The 17,713-nt window shown below is 47.5% G+C and overlaps 2 protein-coding genes across 6 annotated transcripts; one reads left to right on the top strand and one right to left on the bottom strand.

Moving 5' to 3' along the window:
• Positions 1-1,547: 1,547 nt before the first annotated feature.
• CSTF1 (cleavage stimulation factor subunit 1) lies at positions 1,548-10,695 on the bottom strand. 2 transcript variants are annotated; one of them, XM_027710494.2, is made up of 7 exons: positions 10,094-10,695; positions 9,086-9,250; positions 8,467-8,662; positions 6,835-7,112; positions 5,405-5,602; positions 4,439-4,829; positions 1,548-3,061 (listed from the first exon to the last, which is right to left on the bottom strand). In XM_027710494.2, exons 1-7 carry the CDS (start codon positions 10,223-10,225, stop codon positions 2,802-2,804), a joined length of 1,620 nt encoding a protein of 539 aa, XP_027566295.1. In that variant the 5' UTR covers positions 10,226-10,695; the 3' UTR covers positions 1,548-2,801. The 2 variants fall into 2 exon arrangements, with proteins under 2 accessions (XP_027566295.1, XP_027566296.1); XM_027710495.2 differs by lacking the exons at positions 9,086-9,250; positions 10,094-10,695 and adding an exon at positions 8,807-8,930.
• On the top strand, positions 10,584-17,687 carry AURKA (aurora kinase A). 4 transcript variants are annotated; one of them, XM_039378506.1, is made up of 9 exons: positions 10,584-10,682; positions 11,603-11,687; positions 12,705-12,987; positions 13,546-13,624; positions 14,316-14,507; positions 15,166-15,304; positions 15,680-15,828; positions 16,356-16,530; positions 16,999-17,687. In XM_039378506.1, exons 2-9 carry the CDS (start codon positions 11,634-11,636, stop codon positions 17,182-17,184), a joined length of 1,257 nt encoding a protein of 418 aa, XP_039234440.1. In that variant the 5' UTR covers positions 10,584-10,682; positions 11,603-11,633; the 3' UTR covers positions 17,185-17,687. The 4 variants fall into 4 exon arrangements, with proteins under 4 accessions (XP_039234440.1, XP_039234438.1, XP_039234437.1 ...); XM_039378504.1 differs by lacking the exon at positions 10,584-10,682 and adding an exon at positions 11,067-11,160 and having other exon boundaries at positions 12,705-12,984; XM_039378503.1 differs by lacking the exon at positions 10,584-10,682 and adding an exon at positions 11,067-11,160 and having other exon boundaries at positions 16,359-16,530.
• Positions 17,688-17,713: the final 26 nt, after the last annotated feature.

The following is a 17,713-nucleotide window of genomic DNA, read 5'->3' as shown; positions in this document are numbered from 1 at the left end:
GTGCTGCAGCACATCTGAAGGGTCCCCTACGGCCACACCGAGAATTTCCCAGCCTGAACCACAATTACCTTCACTACTTTTACTTCTTTGGTTTTTCCTGAGATTCAGTCTCACAGGGCATCTCTGGTGGAAAAACAGCCTCTGTGTCCAGGAAGTAAGAAATGTTTATCCCAGAGCAGTATTTCCTCTTAAACAGAAAGTTTGATGCCTAACTCCAGAAGTGGTCTCTTAGGAAAGACCCTTAGAGCCACATGCCAGTTCCTGACTGCCAAATCAGCATCCCAAGGAATGCTAGTGGCTGAAAGCTACAAAAAGAAATGATTTGTCTCCAGAGTTTTTTTTGGCTTTCACATTGGCACAGCTCACGTGTTATCTGTGGCATCACCTTGCCACATTTCCACAGGAGCTTATTCTGAGGAGAGGTGAAAGTAGGTTACACATCAGATGGATACAATGGACCTTTAGACAATGATAGAGACCTTCCTGACGTGGTAAATTCCAAGTATGACAGTGCTTCTCTGAGCAGAGCAGCTGGGATGTCTTTACCAAGAGGTACAGACTGTGAAACTCATGAAAGGCAACTGGAACTGTAATTATCAAATACAGCTTTGAGGGGTGAAGCTCCTCTGACCGCAGGAGGGAGCAGGAGCCCATGAGGAATGGTCACTCAAGATACTTCCAGACTTCCACACTGGAAAGATCTTTTCAGCTTATGTTGGAAGGGACCTTAAAGCTCATCTCATTCCACCCCACTAGATCTGGTTGCTCCAAGTCCCATCCAACCTGAGCAAAGTTTCTTCCAGCTTTTATTCCTCAAACGGAAACCCACCAAACCTCTGGCCTCAGGAAGAGGACCAGGATATGAAAAGCCAGCAGGGCACCCACGGCAGGATGGTTTTGTGTTAACAAGAGTAATTTCTACACTGCAAGTTCAAGACCGCAGAATTAAGGAAGCTTGAGGTGAGAGCTCATGTTAACACTGTTTAACACCCACAGCAGTGCTTTAATACATGAACCACCACAGGAGTGTTCTGAAAGGTTGCAAACCCCAGTAACAAATGCATTAGTTATGGACAGCTGCTTTAAGAGAATTTAAAAAAGGTGACACTCCAAATGAAAATGCCACTGCTGTCTGTGGCAGAGCTGCTGTCACCCAGCACACACCACTCATCAATGGCTGTGTCAGGACTTCCCTTTTCCCTCCCCCAAGCTCTGCTTCTCCTTGTTTCTCCACCAAAAAAGCCACCAGAACCACTATCTCCGGCCACCCATGTTTCTGAAGTTTCAGAAACTCAAAGGGAGGCAGAGGAGGAGCAAAGAGGATTCTTAAGCCCAGGAAATATTTTGCATAGCAGGAGCTTTTAAAGAGAACATTGAATTCCATTCTCTCTTTTAAAACCACCATCCCACTTTGTTAAATCTGTGGCTGTGCCTGGTTCAGGTGTAACACAATGAATTCATAAAGCTTTAACAAGTCCCTAAAGACCCAGCTTTCCATATTTGATCCGTTTCTCCCTTGTTATACAAAAAACAAATACAATCCCTTCTTTATGTATCAAAGAACTTTTTAAAAGGCAATTTTTATTTAAATACAGACAAAATCTGTACCCTCATCAGCCCTTGACAATTCTTCAGTGTAATGGGAAGTTAATCCAGCAGCAAGAACAATCTTACATTTAAAAATCCTCATGAAGGCAAGTGCTGAGCTTGGACCAAAGCAACCTCCCAGATGTGACACTCAAGAGCCCTGCACAGGGAGGCCTGAAAAAACATGTTTACAACTCTGCTCAGGCTGTCCTCTGTGAAAATAAGTAGTGAATTTTCAAACTTACAGGAAGTTTTAAGCACAGTCTCTTAACAATCTGCACTGGGTTTTTAAGTAATTAAAAAAGAATGTCATTCAATGCTGTGTAACAGAGCATGAAAAATTCTTGGTAAAATGAAATAGTGACGTTTCTGAGGTACATATACAAAAATTCATATGTACAAGTTTCTTGCTTTGAGAGGATACTAAAGGTCTCTAAGGCAAAATAATTCCCATTTTCATCTGCAGCAGCACTGTCACATTTTAGTTGCAATGTGGATATTCCTTGAAAATATTATGAATTTATTATGAAGTCCCACTTGTTCAGATAAATTCAAAAGAAGATGAGATGGAGTCTGAGGTTTAACACCAGAACTAGAAGACCATTTCTTGAACTTATCTAAACAATTTAAAATCCTGTTTGAATTCTTATGGCACAAGACAGCTCAGAACTGAAGGTCCACTTGGCCAATTCAAAAAAATAAAAAAAAAGATCCACCAAACCCCCAGACTAAAAGATACAAACCAGAGCTTTACAAAGGATGAACTGGGGCTGAAGGCAGCTTAAGGCTTCATTAAAGTATCTGCCAAGTTCTGCTGCTCCTTGTGTAATCCATTAACAGACTTCAGTGGGATTGCACAGACAAAACACGGAGCAGAAATGGCTCACTCTGCCCAGTTTGAGCAAGACACAGTTATATTATCTTTTTTGTGATTCAGAAAGGCAGGAGAAAAAGTTTAGCCCTTCCTGCCAGGATCATTTTATTCTCCACCCCTTCCCTTGAGTACTATTAGAGATGACTTACAAAAATTAAACCACACACACTAATGAAAAAATTAGTGTGGGGCTAAGAGTCTCAGTATTTTGTTGTTTTCCTGCCACGTTTGACAGAATTAAAAACCAGACACAGCACGGTTTTCACGCAGGCAGCTGCTGGCGGTACAATCAACAGAAGGTGGTGTGTGAGTTGGATCACTCCTGTCTGTAAAGCTGTCCTTAGTCTGTTGTTGACCTCCTGTACCAGAACCTGGCCCTGTAGTCGTCACTGCAGGTCATGAAGCCGGGGTTGGTGGGGGAGTGGACAATGCAGCGGACGATGCTGTTGTGCCCGAGGGAGAGGAGGTTCCTCCGCTCAGCAGTTCTGGAATCCCAGCAGCAGAGACTTATGGTCCTTTCATCTGGGAGCAGCACATAATCTTCTGTGTGGTTGAAGACAGCTTGTGTCCTGTGTACTTGTCGGCCACTCAAACCGGCACCTGAATATACACAGCAAAATATTGTTAAGTTTTAGGAAGTTTCCAAAGACCTAAGAATAAACTTTGCGTAAGTATCAATTCCTGCAGTCTATGAAGGAGTTGTATTTTCTCTGCTTTCCTACCACTTCCACCTGCAACAGGAGACCAATAATGAATATTCTTTTGTAGAATCATAAAGGTGGGAAAATATCGAGTCAACCTGTGCCCGATCCCCACCTTGTCCCAGAGCACTGAGTGCCACTTCCAGTCATTCCTTGGACACCCCCAGGGATGGGGACCCCACCACCTCCTTGGCAGCCTGACCACCCTTTCCATGAAGAAATTCTTCCTGATGTCCATGCATGGATACGTAATATATTGCAAAATTCCTTAGAGGATGGAAGGAATACTTACTCCAGCTGTGCCCAACCCCTCGGTATGAGCACAATCATTTACCTTTAAAGAGCACTTTTGCTTTATATTTTTGCATAAGGCTTTCAGCTGTAACCAAGTGGAAAGAGCACAGACAGGAGAACACACAGATTCTCATGATCACTGAGGACCTTTTTAATGTATATATCATATGGCCTGTTGTATGAGCTTCCCTGGCCATACCTTCAATAAAATGTGTGTTTCCCATACAGACATTTACTATGCACTGCACACACTCGATCCTACAAGTTTCCTGGGAAGGTGCTGCTCCCTGCTGGCTGGGAGCAGGAGAGAGCTGGAGTGCAAAAAGGGACCTACACAGCCCAAAAGCTGAGCCAACTTTCAGCATCCTCTTCTCTTTTATGCTATGGCTCCTACTGCTGAAGCACTTAGTGTTTGACACCAAAGCCTCTCCCAGCACACAGCTCCTGCCACATGCAAAGCTCTACCTCCTTCATCATTCCCTAATTCCTGCTGAGATCAAAGCATGGCACTGTTACCATGCTCCAAAGGTTGCACACAACTGCATCCTTGGAAAAAAAATAAGCAAAAAAAGAAACAAACCAACTGCAGCCACATTTCAGACTATTGCCATGGCTACAGAGCTATTTTTTGCACCCGAGTTAATGGTTAAAACAACTGCCCTGAAGTAGGTTCAGTGCTTCTTTTTCCCAATTTAAGGATAACATTCTTTTCTTTTCCCCAATTTAAGGATAACATCCTTCCAAAGCAAAGAGATGTCAGAAAAGTCTCCAAAATCTACTCAGACTAAATACATTTACACCGACACAGAAGGATCACAGCTTCTCTTATGGAATTAGTTTATCTGTTTTCAAAAATTTGGGGCAATTTATCCTCAAAGCAGCAGTCTCTCATTGCCTTTAATTGTTCTTTGACAGTATTTCCACCCCTGCCATGGGTTAATACCTGAAAAAGAAGGTGTTTGGGAGGTCACCTGCCACATACCTGTGTATTTGACCAGCGTCCTACCAGTGGATATCTCCCAGAGCTTAGCTACAGAGTCTTTTCCACTCGACAAGATATACTTGGAATTTTTGGAAAAAATAGCAGAGCAGACTTCGGCTCCATCGTGTGCCTTCTCAAAGGTGGTGATGCAGCGGTTGGAGACCCCATCCCAGAGTTTGATGCAGCCATCCTTGCTGCCCGTCACGTACATGTTGGCGCTGGCGTTGTAGTTGACGGAGCAAATGGCGTCCGTGTGCTGGTCCTGGGGGTTGCAGGACACGAAGCACTGGAAGGTGTTGATGTCGTACAGTCGTAACGTCGGGTGCTGGGTCCCAACCAGGATGAAATCTCCAGAGGGGTGGAAAGAAATGGAGCGCAACATCTCCGCTTCCTGTTTGCAAAAATGCACAAATGGGTAAGGAAGGACAAAACCTGCAATGGAAGGGTGAGTTCTGGTGGCACCAAAGTGCTAAAAAACTGCTTAAATGATCACTTAGCACAACGGGTTCTGGTTTTGCAAACTAGAAAATGCTTCCTAAATAGGATTTAATGGCAAATAGGATTAAAATGACAGGCTACCTGTAACTGTATCACAGTTCTTGTCCTAGAGCAGCCTGCAGTGCCTCCTCATTTTTGGGATATCACACAAAAGTGACAGGAGGCTCTGTCAGCCAGCCACACAGCCCCCAGCCCACCATCACCTAATCCCAAGGTCCCCTCCAAAACTAATGATATAACTGACTTCAAACTTAGGCATATTAGATTTAGTCTAGATGAGCAAAAAGCTGATAGGCACTAGATTTACATACTGTGTCCATTAAGCACCAACTCTTCACCATAATGCCTGCAAATGTTATATCTGTGTCCTCCTACATCCCTAATCAACTCAGGCACAACTCAACTCACTGATGCCTCAGCAATTAAACATTCCAGCTTTGGCTGCTCTGAACTGGTACTGTATCTAACCTGTATATATTTGAAGGCTCTTTTGGCAGAAGGTTTTGAATAATCAAACAATTTAAGTGTGTAGTCCCTTGAACCAGATGCCAGGATCTGTTCTGTTGGATGGAAAGCTAAACATGTCACTTCATCCACGTGATCATACAGAGTCCGGATAACAGGGTGGTTTTCCATGTTTTGCTGTGCTGTCTCATTCATCATGACCTACAGGGAACATTCAGCAAAGTTATTGTTAGAAACCAGAATGTTTTTGACAAGAAAAGTAGGTTCTAGGCTTGCCAAATAGCAGCTCCTTTCCAACATAACCAGGCACACAATCTTTTTTCTTCATTGTTTTGATGCCTTAGAATTTTTAAGATTTTTGGCAAATATGGATTTTTAGTATGGCTGTAAAGTTTCTCACACTTCAGAATAGCAGTTGACAGTTACCAAACCTGTTCTCGTGCTTCATATTGAATTTTCTAAAGTCTTTAGGCTTGTTTAATGTTCTTCTCAAAGAAAGAGACTTTAGCAAGGACATTCCATTGGGACATGCACCCGGACTGGAATAACAAGATACGTGGTAGACAAAACAAGATATAAGGACCCTTGGAGGGGCTCCAGTGGGGCAGTTCTGAGGGTGGCAGCAGGGCAAAAGGACTGCATGTACCCACTAGACATGATAATTAGTTAAAGATATAAAAGTGTAAGAATTCTGTACGTAGGTGTGTGCCTATGTACTGTGTGCACCTGAAGGCCTTCATTAAAGAGCTGCTCTCTATCTCATTTATACTGATATTGTTTGGAGTATTTTTTCTTCCATTTCAGGCATCAGTTTGAAGGCCTTTTATATACTGTCAACAAACTAAATCCCTGTATCTTTACAAAGGTCAAACAACTTGCTCAAGGACAAACTAGTTTCAGTAGTAGAGAACTGGTGAAAGAAAACATCACCTTCATAAACAGCCCAAAGCAAAACACTGCACTGTTATAAGAACTGAGGGAAGCTGCACCAGAATTGCAGCTTTTTGCTGAGAATTTAGTGTGCACTCTGTGCAAAAAAGCCCACTTTTAAATGCCACCTGATAACTGCCTTGGAAAAAGATAAAGCAAATCAGTATGTATTGTATGAAACAGTTCGGAAACACCCAGTGAAACACATTGCCACGTGGGGCTGCAGAGGCCAAAAGTGCAAGTGGGTTCAAGGTGAACTGTGTTCAGACAATACAGCAAAGACCAGCAACCAGAGGAAGCAATTCCTGGCTCAATTCTCTCTCTGCTGCCAGGAGCGACACAGGTGTCCTTGCCCTAGTTCTTCCTTTTCTTCCAAGGTCTATGAGCCACTGTTGGTGCAGGAAATACACTGAGACAGGTATTCAGTCCCACTCACAGAGGCAGCCACACGATACAGACATGGCAAGGACACAACTCCCAAAGGGTTACAATTCCCATGTTACCTCAATGGGCATGGCACTCTTGGCCAACATCCTCTCTGTATCCAGGATTTTGATGGAGGCATCAGCAGAGCCTGTAGCTATTAACTGTCCATCTCTGCTGTAGGTGGCCACACGACAGGGCCCTTTGTGAGATGTGACGTAGCAGGTCTCGTACTCTGAGGCCTCAGGAGACATGGTCTGCACGTCTGCATCGAATTCCAGGTCAATTCCCGTGCCCGGAGCCACCGTATCCGACCGGCCAATTGCGTATTGGACAGCGCTGTCATCGTTCTCCATGCCTGGAATGAGAGAAGGGGGGGCACTTAACCAGGGGAACCTTCTCCTCAGACAGAGGACAGACCCTGCCATGGTTCCAGGGCAGGTTTTGGGAAAGGGAACCGCGAGGGGCAAGGCTGAGCTGGCAGAGCAGGTTTGGTCACACAGCAGCACTTGTGGTGAGCAATGAATGAGGTGCTTGGGCTGCACCAGAGCAGGCACAGCTCAAACTGTGGAAATACAACCAGTGAATATTGTAGTGTTCAGTGCTGGTAAATGCACTGAGAATCAGCTACTGGCCATGGACAGGCCTCTGCTCAGCTTTTCACAGGGGGTGAAACAAACCCCAACACCATTACATGAGTGTTAAAGTAAAAAAATGAAGCATTCGCTGATTCTTTTCTTATTTTATTGCACTCGAGAACAAAGCCTACTTCACAAACAACTATGCCTGTATTGCAAGGCAAAAATTTTACTGTTCTGCACACCCAATTTATAGATTTTTATTTCTGGGATGCACTTGCAGAACAGAGAGTTCAGCACTGACAATCACAACAGGGCAGACACAAGAGTTTTCAGCCCTGTGCCCAGCGGTGATCATCAAATGATCAAATGCAGTAGAACAGATTTTTGCTGCTTTCATCTGCAAATTTCAAGTCTCTCATTCATATTTCAAACAGACATGAGGTCTCACGTATTTATACCCTTGGAACTCAACCAGTTCAGGCAGCAAAACCAGCTGAGTTACAGACAAGACATGATGTCATGGCCAGAGCTCTTCCAGGACTTGTCAGCTCGTTCCAAGAGCAGCTCAGGTGTTTTCCCTACACACTGAGGCCCTTCCAGAGAGGAGGTACGGGGAGAGGACACACGACACCTCTGCTGAGACCTCAGACTGGGAAGATTTCCTGAAGACTGATACATAAAAGCCAGCAAAGATTGCCAATGGAATGACTTGCTCCCTTTCCAGCACTGCCAGGAAGAACCACATAGAAACTATTTCTAAAGTTGGCAGAACTGTGAGGGTGGAGTTTTCTCTCACATCTGTGGACTCAGTGATCCTCTTCACTGAGGTGTTTTTAGAAAGCTGCCACTCACCCAGGACCTAGGGCAAGTGTTCTTATATGGTACAGGAGTTCAGACAAACAGATCTGGACAACACTCAGATCTGTGTTGCTTTTAATGCTCACTAAAGGATAACACAGGGATGCCCTCCAAAAAACACCACAGAGGCAAAGGCTGTACCCAAATATGAAGCGTGGTGCTATTACCAGACACAACCTTTGCATCAAAGATGTGTTTCCAGTGACACCAACCTCTTCATTCACTGGGGATTTAGAAACTAGACTTTTATGTCAGCTTTTGGTTGTGGCTTACCTAACTTAATTAGGTGCAGCAGTTGTTCAGATGGAGCACAGACAGACTGAGGTTTGATCTCATTTATCAAGCCATTGGCAATGTTGATGTATCCATCATAGAGCAGCTGACTAATGATCAGTTTGTAAAGTTGCTGACGGTCTTTCAAACTGACTTTTGTCCTATACATTGTGAGCAAGGACTGCCTTGGAGGGGCCTGAAACGGAGAAGAAAAATCACATACAAGAGAGTTGCATGAAACCACCACAACCTTCCAAGAAATTTCAGTGCAGGCACCAAATATTGCCGTGATTTAGGTGAGAATCAGAGACAGAAAGGGGAGAGAAAGGGGAGAAAAAACCTGTTTCACTTGTCTGCAGCGGAAATGAGAATCTGACCCATAACCGGGCCCGGCACTGCACGAAGCAGCCCCGGAGCCCGCAGTGTTACCGAGGGACAGTGCTGGTGCTCCCGGCGGGCCCGCGCTCCGATGGATGGATGCACGGGGCGCGCAGGGCAGCACCGCGCCGGCCCCGCTGTCCTCCCCCCGCGGTCCCCGCGCCCTGCCCGCCCCCCCGCGGCCCCGGGCGGTGCCGGGTTCCCGTGCCGGCGGCCCCGAGCCCCGCGGTCCGGTACGTACCGACCCTTCCTTCTGCCGCCCGCGCTCTGCCCCTAAGATGGCGGCGGGAGCGCGGAGCGCATCGAGCGGCGGCGGCGGCGGCAGCGGCGGGGGCGGCCGGGCCCGCAGGACGCTCCTCCGCGAAGGCGGCTGCATCGAGCGCCCGCACATCGATGGGAGGCGGCTCTTGAGGGGGGGCGACAGAACGGGGCGGCGTCACGTGACCGGGCACCGCGTGGGTCACGTGACGGGGGAGGCGGAGGCCCCAGGGGGGAGCCCGGGGGACCCTCTGCCCGTTCCAGGGATCCCGGGGGACCCTCTCCCCACTCCCTCTTCCGGGGGTCCCCAAGGTCCCATTCCCCATACCAGGAATCCTGGGTGTCCCTCTCCCCATTCCCCCCAGCAGGGATCCCCCGGGGTCCCTCTCCCCGTTCCCCCTTCCGGGGATCCAGAAGTCCCTCTCCCCATCCCCCCAACCAGGGGTCCCGAGGGTCCCTTTTCCCGTTCCCCCTTCCAGGGGTCCTTCTTCCCATTTCCCCTTCCGGAGGTCCAGAGGTTCCTCTCCCCATTCCCGTTTCCATTCCCCTTTCCGGGATTCCCGGAGGTCCTTCTTCCTATTCCCCTTTCCGGGGATCACGATGGTCCCTCTCCCCATTCCCACTCCCACTCCCACTCCCCCTCCAAGGGGTCCCGAGGGTCCCTCTCCCCATTCCCCCTTCCAGGGATCCCGGTGGTCCCCATTCCCCGTTCCACATCCAGCGGGCCCTCGCTCCGTGCGGGCTGCGGGGCGGGCTCAGCGCGGGCCGTCCCCGCACAGGACGCAGGTTGGGGGGGAGGCCCGGGGGGTTCTTTTGTGTCGCAGCCGCGAAGCTCCGAAGCGGCGCTTCCAGCAGAGCGGGGTTCCCCCCCCGGGGCCGTGCCGGGGCTGGGCGACAAGTTGCCGGGCGCTGCAGGCCGGGCCGGCCCCACCGGCGGCGCCTCGCCCCGCCCGTGCCCAGCACAGCCCGACCCCTCCCCGGTCCTACTCACGTCAGCCTCGAGGAAGGGCAGGCGGAGCGGGCGCGGGTCGAGCAGCGGCGCCGCCATGGGCGCTGCCATGGCCCCCATGCCCCGGGGCAGCTGTCGTCTGTCACACGCTGCGGCCACTCGGCGGCCCGACATCTTCTTCTTCCCTATCCTGACCCGCTTTGCAAACACCCACACACAACAACCAGGGGCTCTCTCCCTTCGCTCTTGTTTTCAGCACCGCGGGCGCAGCGGAAAGTTGCCTTCGGTCGCGGTTCTTCGCTGGATGGAGTTTTTCCTCCCCTGGGCGGCCGCGGAGCCTCACGGGGGCTCCGGGGCAGCACCGGCACCGCCTCACAGCTCACGGGCCGCACTCGCTGTCCCGGCTCTGGCCGGGTCCGGGAGTGCCACACGCGGGGTCCGCGCGTCCCTCGGGCCGCTGCCTTCGCGCTGTAACGCCTGCGGCACGTGGCGCTGCCCGCGCTGCCGGGACGGGTCGGGAACGCTCCGGGGACGCTCCGGGAGAGGCTCCGGCCCTGCTCGGCCCGTCCGCGGGATCACCCACACAATGGCCCCGGCGGCGCTGGGCCCCGCGCGCGGCGGTGCGCGGAGGGTGCGGAGTGGGCGCGGGGGGCGCGCGCGTGTGCCGGAGGGGGCGGCGGGACTGACCTGGCGGCGCGGCGGGGGCGCGGGGCGGGCGCGGCGGCGGCCACAGGTGCGAGCGCGGCGGGCGGGGCGCGGGCGCGTTACGCACTTTGCGCAGCGGCAGCGGCGGAAGCGGCCGGCGGGAAGTGCGCGGGCGGCGCGCGCCGCGGGGCGCGGGCGCTACGCAAAGTGCGTAACGCGCGAGCGGCGCGGCCACCGACACGGCGCGGGCAGGGCAGGGCACTGCGCGTGCGCCCCGCGAAGGGGGCGGGCACGGCGGGACAGCCAATGGGAGGGCGGGGCCGCCTCGCGGGGGGAGCCAATCAGGGAGCGCGGGCGGTGGCAGGGCGGCCAATGGCGGACGGCCGGGGTTTAAAGGGGTATTTAAGGCGCGGCGGTTTGAATTCAAACAGACGCGCAGCAGCCTCTGAGGCGGCCGGACTGGGGTGAGAATAGGGATACTGGGAAGGATGGAGAGGGTCCCGAGGCTTTGTGGGAGTGTATCTGTTCGCTGGGGGCGTCCCTGCGGCTTTGGGGGGGGTCTCTACCTGCCGGAGGGTCCCTGTGGTGCTGAGGGGTGGTCCCTGCCCGCAGAGGGGTCTTTGTCCTTCTGTAAGGGGACCCTGTGATTTTGGGGGGTGGGTTCCCCGCCCGCCGAGGAATCCCTGTGGTTGTGGGGATGTCCTCTGCCCGCCGGGAGGGTCCCTGCGGTTCTAGAGGGTGTCCCAGCCCGCCGAGGGGTCCCTATGGCTTTGTGGGGGTGTCCCTGCCCACCGGGGGGACTACCCCGGACGGCCTTCAGTGGCGGTGGAAGGGGGGTGTTGATAAGAGCCCCGAGAGCTCGCGTGTTCTTTGAGCTGACCCCTTTTCCCCACCGTCTCCTCCCAGGCCGAGCCGGGTGTCACTCTCCTCGGGCGCTATGGACAGGAACAAGAAGGAGAACCACGCTGCCTACCTCGGCCGCGCTGCCAAGGTTAATGTCCGAATTACAAGGTTTTTATATTAGTTCTCCTGAGCCGTTTCTTATGCTGGATCGCTGGTCTTGCTACGTGAATTCTTGTGAGATTGCCATGACGATTCTGTGGGTCTGTCTGGTTGGGTTTGGGGTTGGCAGTTTTTGCTTTATTTTTTAGTAGGGGCGTTGGTAGGGTGTATTTCTCCCCGGAACTAGAGGTTTCAAACTCCGTGGTAGTGTTATCCTTATGTAGCTTTCTCTTGGAGACAACAGTGCCCAGAGCTTACTTTTTTTTTTTATTGTTGCTAATATTAGCGTGACTTACTTGATTTGGGAAATCCTCCGTACATTGTAAGTACTTTAAGATCTCTTAGAGAGAGAGTAAGTGTGTATAATCAACTTATTCCAGATAGTTTTCAAAAGCAAGCACTGTGTCAATGTTGCTGTTAACACAAGCATGTAGCAGTGCTCAAGATCACCCTGATTACATATATTTTCTATTTAGAAACACAAGCACTTTCTCAATTTTTTAACTTAATACCAAATAGTCCTGGTAAAATTTTGGATTAGCGTAAACAAAACTTCCTTTTAATGAATCTGTCAATGCATTATTTTTAGTGAACTGAACCAGAAATAATATCTAGGGGGAGAAAAAAGTACAAACTGTTGCATAAGTACAATTAGAGGGTCAAAAATGTAGGAATGCTGATCATTAGCATTTGAACTTAACTGTAGCCAAAGGACTCTAAAATGACTAAGATTTTCTTAAATATAAATTAACTTTTCTCACTGGAAACAAAAGATTGAAAGTATAAAAGCAGGTGAACCTTCTGAATTTGCTTTGTTCTGCTGACTTCCTCTTGCAGTGGCAGATAGATTAGGATGGACAGTACTAAGGGCAGCAATGACTCAAAGCTGGGTATGTGTTTGTAGCGAGCATCTGCTGTCTTAATACCTTTGGCTGATGTTCTTCAGATGTGGAAAAGTTCTGCCATGAATTTTTCTACAATTAACATAAATCTTTCCTTTTTGCAGGTTGCTAATCCCCTTGGGGATGGCCCCAGACGTGTCCCTGTGTCTCAGCATACTGCCCAGAGCCGGTTACCGACCAGTGGAGCTCAAGCACAACGTGTCCTGTGTCCTGCAAACCTTCCCCAGCGAGTTCCTGTGCAGTCCCAAAAACCCGTGCTGTCAACCCAAAAACTGTGCCAAAACCCGACAGCGCAGCAGCTCCGACCCAAACAGCCCGTCCAGGCCACTGTGAAGCCTCGGTTTCCAAGCAAGAACGGCGAGAAACCCCAACAGGCTCCAGAACGTGGTAATTCTGAGGATGATGTGCCTGTGGTCACACAGCTGTGACACTGGGGATACTCCTGTGGACCAGAGTGGAGTGCAGGAAACCTAAAGCTGCTGCTAATCTGGGAACAGCCCTGTAGAGAAGTTCTTTGTTGTGACCCAAAAGCAGCACGTGCTTCACCTTAGATGTTAATGCACTATCCTTGTAAACTTATCTTCAAACTGACCATTTAGAGCCAAAATGTGTGTTAAAAGCTTCTAGGTGCTCACTGGCCAGCTGTGAGTTAATGTAATTGGCACTCAGATATCACAGGTTTTTGAGGATTGATGTTAATCTTTTACACACAAGAATATACTTTGGGGGTAGGGGGAACCTCATGGGGTTCATTTTTTAAGAAAACTGTTAAAATTACATTTTGCTAGCCCTCTTTCCTTCCCAGCAGTCAGCTATGCCAGGTTGCTTTAAGTGTCATAGAACGTATTCTAAGAATGTCTTCAGATAGTGCACAAAGCTTAGATTTGTTCCTGTGTGAGTGTTTGTAGGTCTGGTTCATAAATTGATTTACTTCTCTGTTCATAGCAAAAAATCCTGAAGCAGAAAGCACCTCTAAACAGAAAACTGAAGAGACTGCCAAAAAGAAAAGTGAAGAGACTAAAAAGTAAGTTTTATACCTAAATTCTAGATAAGTGAGGCCTGTTGGATTAGGCTTGTTTTTCACTTCTAGAACTTCATGCTACAGTTAAACTGAAGGCTACTTGAGCCCCTTAGTTGTGGAGACTGATGATCCCTACACTTTGCAGTGACAACATGTGAATCACTAGGAAATCTTCCTTTGAACTGATAATTCTCAGGAACAAGGACTTGCTGTAAACTAAACAAAACTTTATGCATTTAGCATAAATGCATAGTAGCTCTTCACATGAGAGGACACTGATAGCTGCTGCTCCAAGATGTACTCTTGAAAACAAAGCCTCCTTCATCTGGGCAAGAGGCTGGAGTCTAATTCAGGATGAAGTTGGATTTGTTTGTGGCTGCCTTAAATAGTTCTGACATGCACTACTGATGTGTTTGTGTTAAATGTATCCAAAGGAGCCAGTCTTGATTTTGTAGTAGTGTGGTTGGTGTTAGTCTCCATTTATTATCAAGGTTAGTCTGCATAAATTTTAGGAAGGAATAAAACAGCTTTCAGAACTTTCTTTTGGAAAGTCTCATTGCATACTTTTAGTCTTCTGGTGTTCTCTTCAAGACTAAAATCACTAAGAATCTATTGAACAGGAGCATTAAAAGTGACTGTAAATTTAGGAGGCAAAGCCCAAAAAAGAATCTAGCTTTTAACTTTCCTCTTGCAGAAGACAATGGTCCCTTGAAGATTTTGAAATTGGTCGTCCTTTGGGAAAAGGAAAATTTGGGAACGTTTACCTGGCACGTGAAAAACAGAGTAAATTTATTCTTGCACTGAAAGTGCTCTTTAAAACACAACTTGAAGAAGCTGGTGTAGAACATCAACTAAGAAGAGAAGTTGAAATACAGTCCCATCTTAGGTAAAGTTTAGTGACTAATTACTCTGCTTTGTTTGCATTCAAATATATGAAGTAACCTGGATTATGATAAGGTTTCTTTATGATAAGATTTCTTCTTTCTTGAAAGAAAAGAGAAGTTTCTTTTTAAACATATGACACCCTGGTATTCCTAGTCAGGATTTTTGCCTTTCTGCACCATAATTTACCTTTGTCTACCTTGCAATGAAGTGACTTCTGGTAACAAATCTTCCTATTACAAAAATGCTGCTTGGATTTATGTGGCTGCAATTTCTCGTGTCTGAGCTTGTTTCTGGTGTTCTGCTTCCTGGAAAATAGGAAGAAATTGAGTTTTCACAGAAAATACTTAAGCTTCAATTCCCAAACCTATAGGAATTGGCACCTTCAGTGGTAATTAGTCTTCCAGCTGCTGTAGAAAATTATGTTCAGAAGACAAGAATTAGCCAAACTCTTGGCTGGCTGCTTCCAATAGGGGCTCTAAGCTGCTGCTTTGGTGAACACCATCTCTCTGCTATGAAGCTCTTTTTGATTTGTTGTGAGCAGAAGGAACACTTATGAGATGAAGTTCCCATGCTGGTCTTGAAATGGGAGAGGCAGGAAAGGGAAATTAAAGGTTTTGGACAAATACCTTGTTCAGAATAACACTTAAATCTCTTTGCAGGCACCCCAACATTCTCAGATTATATGGCTACTTCCATGATGCCAGCAGAGTCTACCTGATCCTGGAGTATGCACCTCGTGGAGAAGTCTACAAAGAACTTCAGAAGCTCACCAAGTTTGATGAACAAAGAACTGCTACAGTAGGTTGTTCCAGCTTCCTATACATCACTTTTAGTAGCTGGAATATCTGCAGGATAAAGCCAGCTCTTCACATAAAGTTCTGTATTCTGCTATGACACTGAGATTCCTTGGATGCTGGTTTGCATATGGGCTTGTAACAGGGAATAAGTTGGGAACACAGTTACATTAGTGCTGTGTAATAACGTATGTTCACAACTGCTTGATTTTGCAAGTGCTTGGTCACTTCAGGCATAGCCTGTATTGCCAGATTTCAAGGGTTTAAGGAATAATTGCTTTAACTTAACACTACTAATTATGCCTAGAAAAAGCTGTACTGCAGCCAGATAAACTCTAGTGACAATGTCTTTATTAAAGATTGTTCTCTCTCAACGCAGTACATCACCGAACTAGCAGATGCCCTCTCATACTGTCACTCGAAGAGCGTCATTCACCGCGACATAAAGCCAGAAAACCTGCTTCTTGGCTCAAATGGAGAATTAAAAATCGCTGACTTTGGGTGGTCAGTGCATGCTCCATCTTCTAGGTGAGAATTCAATGTAGTGAAATCTTTCTCTAGTGAAAATAGCAGTTTTTTTGTCACACAGTTGTGGAATGAACTTCTTAAAATACTGGGAAAAAGTGCTACCACAACAAAGGTCTTAATAGTGAACTGGTGTAGCAGAGGAGTGTTGTTATCCTGTTTTTTCAACAGTTCAAACCTTGCTGACCCTGAAAGAGGGTTTGGTGTAGGGTTACAGTGGTCTCTGAGATGACAGACCAATACTGGCAATATGGTTATTTCCTACTGAGTGTGAAATTGCACCTAAAAAAGGAGGACTGTATTTGTTCTCGCAGGTGAGGTGAAAAAAGGAGAGGAAAGTGATTGCAGGGACTGAGATAGAAGGAGAAAATGTACTGCTGGCAGTTCTTTGCCAGATATTCTGGTGGTGCTGAGCCCATTCAGGTGGACTATACTGAGGTACTGATGATGGTCAGCATTAGTTTTTATCTGTCTCTGGAAATAGATCCTATAATTGCCATAATCAGTGATTAACTTGGACTTTCCTGCAGAAGGTCAACTCTCTGTGGAACACTTGATTACCTCCCTCCTGAAATGATTGAGGGAAGAACACACGATGAAAAGGTGGATATTTGGAGCCTGGGAGTTCTGTGCTATGAATTCCTTGTAGGGAAACCACCATTTGAAGCAACAACGTATCAGGAAACCTACAGAGCTATTTCTAGGGTAAGTGCCAGTGCTTATTTGGACAAGTTGCCTTTCAGCTCTAGAAATTTTGAATGACAGATGGATTTTCACTAGAACTGTTGCATGACATAACGATCTGTGTAAAACTGTATCCCCAAAACTGTCTTCAGTCATTCAGTGCAATGACTATAAAGAGACTTCAAGATACCTTGTCTTGCTTCCTTGGTTCTACCCTGTTTCTGCCTACATCTGAATTTCTATGTTTCATAAAGCAACTCACCTTCTAACAGCTTTTCTAATTGATAAAGTGAATATTTAACATTCAAGGTGTTATTAAAAATACATAACTTTTCCTGTTGCATACCCCAGAAAGGTTTCAGCAAACTAGTTTTGTTTGAAGCAGGCTGAAAATATACACAACTATACAAATACTTCTACAAGCAGTGAGAGCCTTGTTCAGGATTATGATGAACTTTTCCCTCATCTTTAGTGTCCTTTTTTTCTTAGGTGGAGTTCAAGTTTCCTCCATTTGTAACAGAAGGCGCGAGGGATTTAATTTCCAAGCTTCTGAAGCACAACCCATTCCATCGACTGCCCCTGAAGGATGTTCTTCTCCACCCCTGGATCACGGCAAACTCTACAAAGATGCCCAGCAGCAGAAAGAGTGATGTTGCTGCCCCATCCAAAACGTAGTTTTAGGAGGACCTCATGGGATCAACAAGAGGAGTCTTGTACTGTGACTACTGTAATGCTTACAAATAGGAAAAGCAGGTCTTGGAATCTAATGGCAATTGGAATCCTTGTTGTTGTCTTACACTCTAATTGCAACATAAAGTTCTTTGACTTCCAGCTGGAGGTTGTGGAATATTTAATATACTTGATATCCAGGTACTTGTGGGCCAGGTTTGATGTAAGTGTTAAGCTGTTCAAGGCTCTTGTGGTCAGTGCTGGTAATGGTTTGTTGTTCCAACCAGAGGAAGTTGTTGCTTTGGCTCATTGAACAGTGCAATATCCTGGAGGAACCTGCTCCTCGCTTCCTGGGCTGCTAAGGGTGTCTTAACTGTGGTGTAACCTGAGACTGAGAGAGTTGAATGCATTTCTCAAGTGCTTTAAAAATGATGTGTCAGATATTTTTTGTCTCTAGTTTGTTTTCAATGTGAGCACTCAACTTTGAAATAAAGATTTGTTACACTGCAGCCAGCATGGTGGGGTTCCTTGTGGC

This window comes from Pipra filicauda, unplaced genomic scaffold, assembly GCF_003945595.2.
Source record: "Pipra filicauda isolate LSUMZ 115617 unplaced genomic scaffold, ASM394559v2 scaffold13_size5146498_pilon, whole genome shotgun sequence".
Classification (NCBI taxonomy): domain Eukaryota; kingdom Metazoa; phylum Chordata; class Aves; order Passeriformes; family Pipridae; genus Pipra; species Pipra filicauda.
This window is presented reverse-complemented; position numbering and strand designations above follow the sequence as displayed.

What these genes read in the sequence shown, in the direction of transcription:
- AURKA (XM_027710496.2), top strand. Translation starts at nt 11,069, where the DNA reads ATGGCGGACGGCCGGGGTTTAAAGGGGTATTTAAGGCGCGGCGGTTTG. An exon ending in TCTGAGGCGGCCGGACTGGG is followed by an intron (nt 11,161 to 11,602) that starts GTGAGAATAGGG and finishes GTCTCCTCCCAG; the next exon opens with GCCGAGCCGGGTGTCACTCT. An exon ending in CCTACAGAGCTATTTCTAGG is followed by an intron (nt 16,531 to 16,998) that starts GTAAGTGCCAGT and finishes TTTTTTTCTTAG; the next exon opens with GTGGAGTTCAAGTTTCCTCC.
- CSTF1 (XM_027710494.2), bottom strand. Translation starts at nt 10,225, where the DNA reads ATGTCGGGCCGCCGAGTGGCCGCAGCGTGTGACAGACGACAGCTGCCC. An exon ending in GCTGCACCTAATTAAGTTAG is followed by an intron (nt 7,113 to 8,466) that starts GTAAGCCACAAC and finishes CTCTCATTCCAG; the next exon opens with GCATGGAGAACGATGACAGC. An exon ending in GAGCCTTCAAATATATACAG is followed by an intron (nt 4,830 to 5,404) that starts GTTAGATACAGT and finishes TTTTGCAAACAG; the next exon opens with GAAGCGGAGATGTTGCGCTC.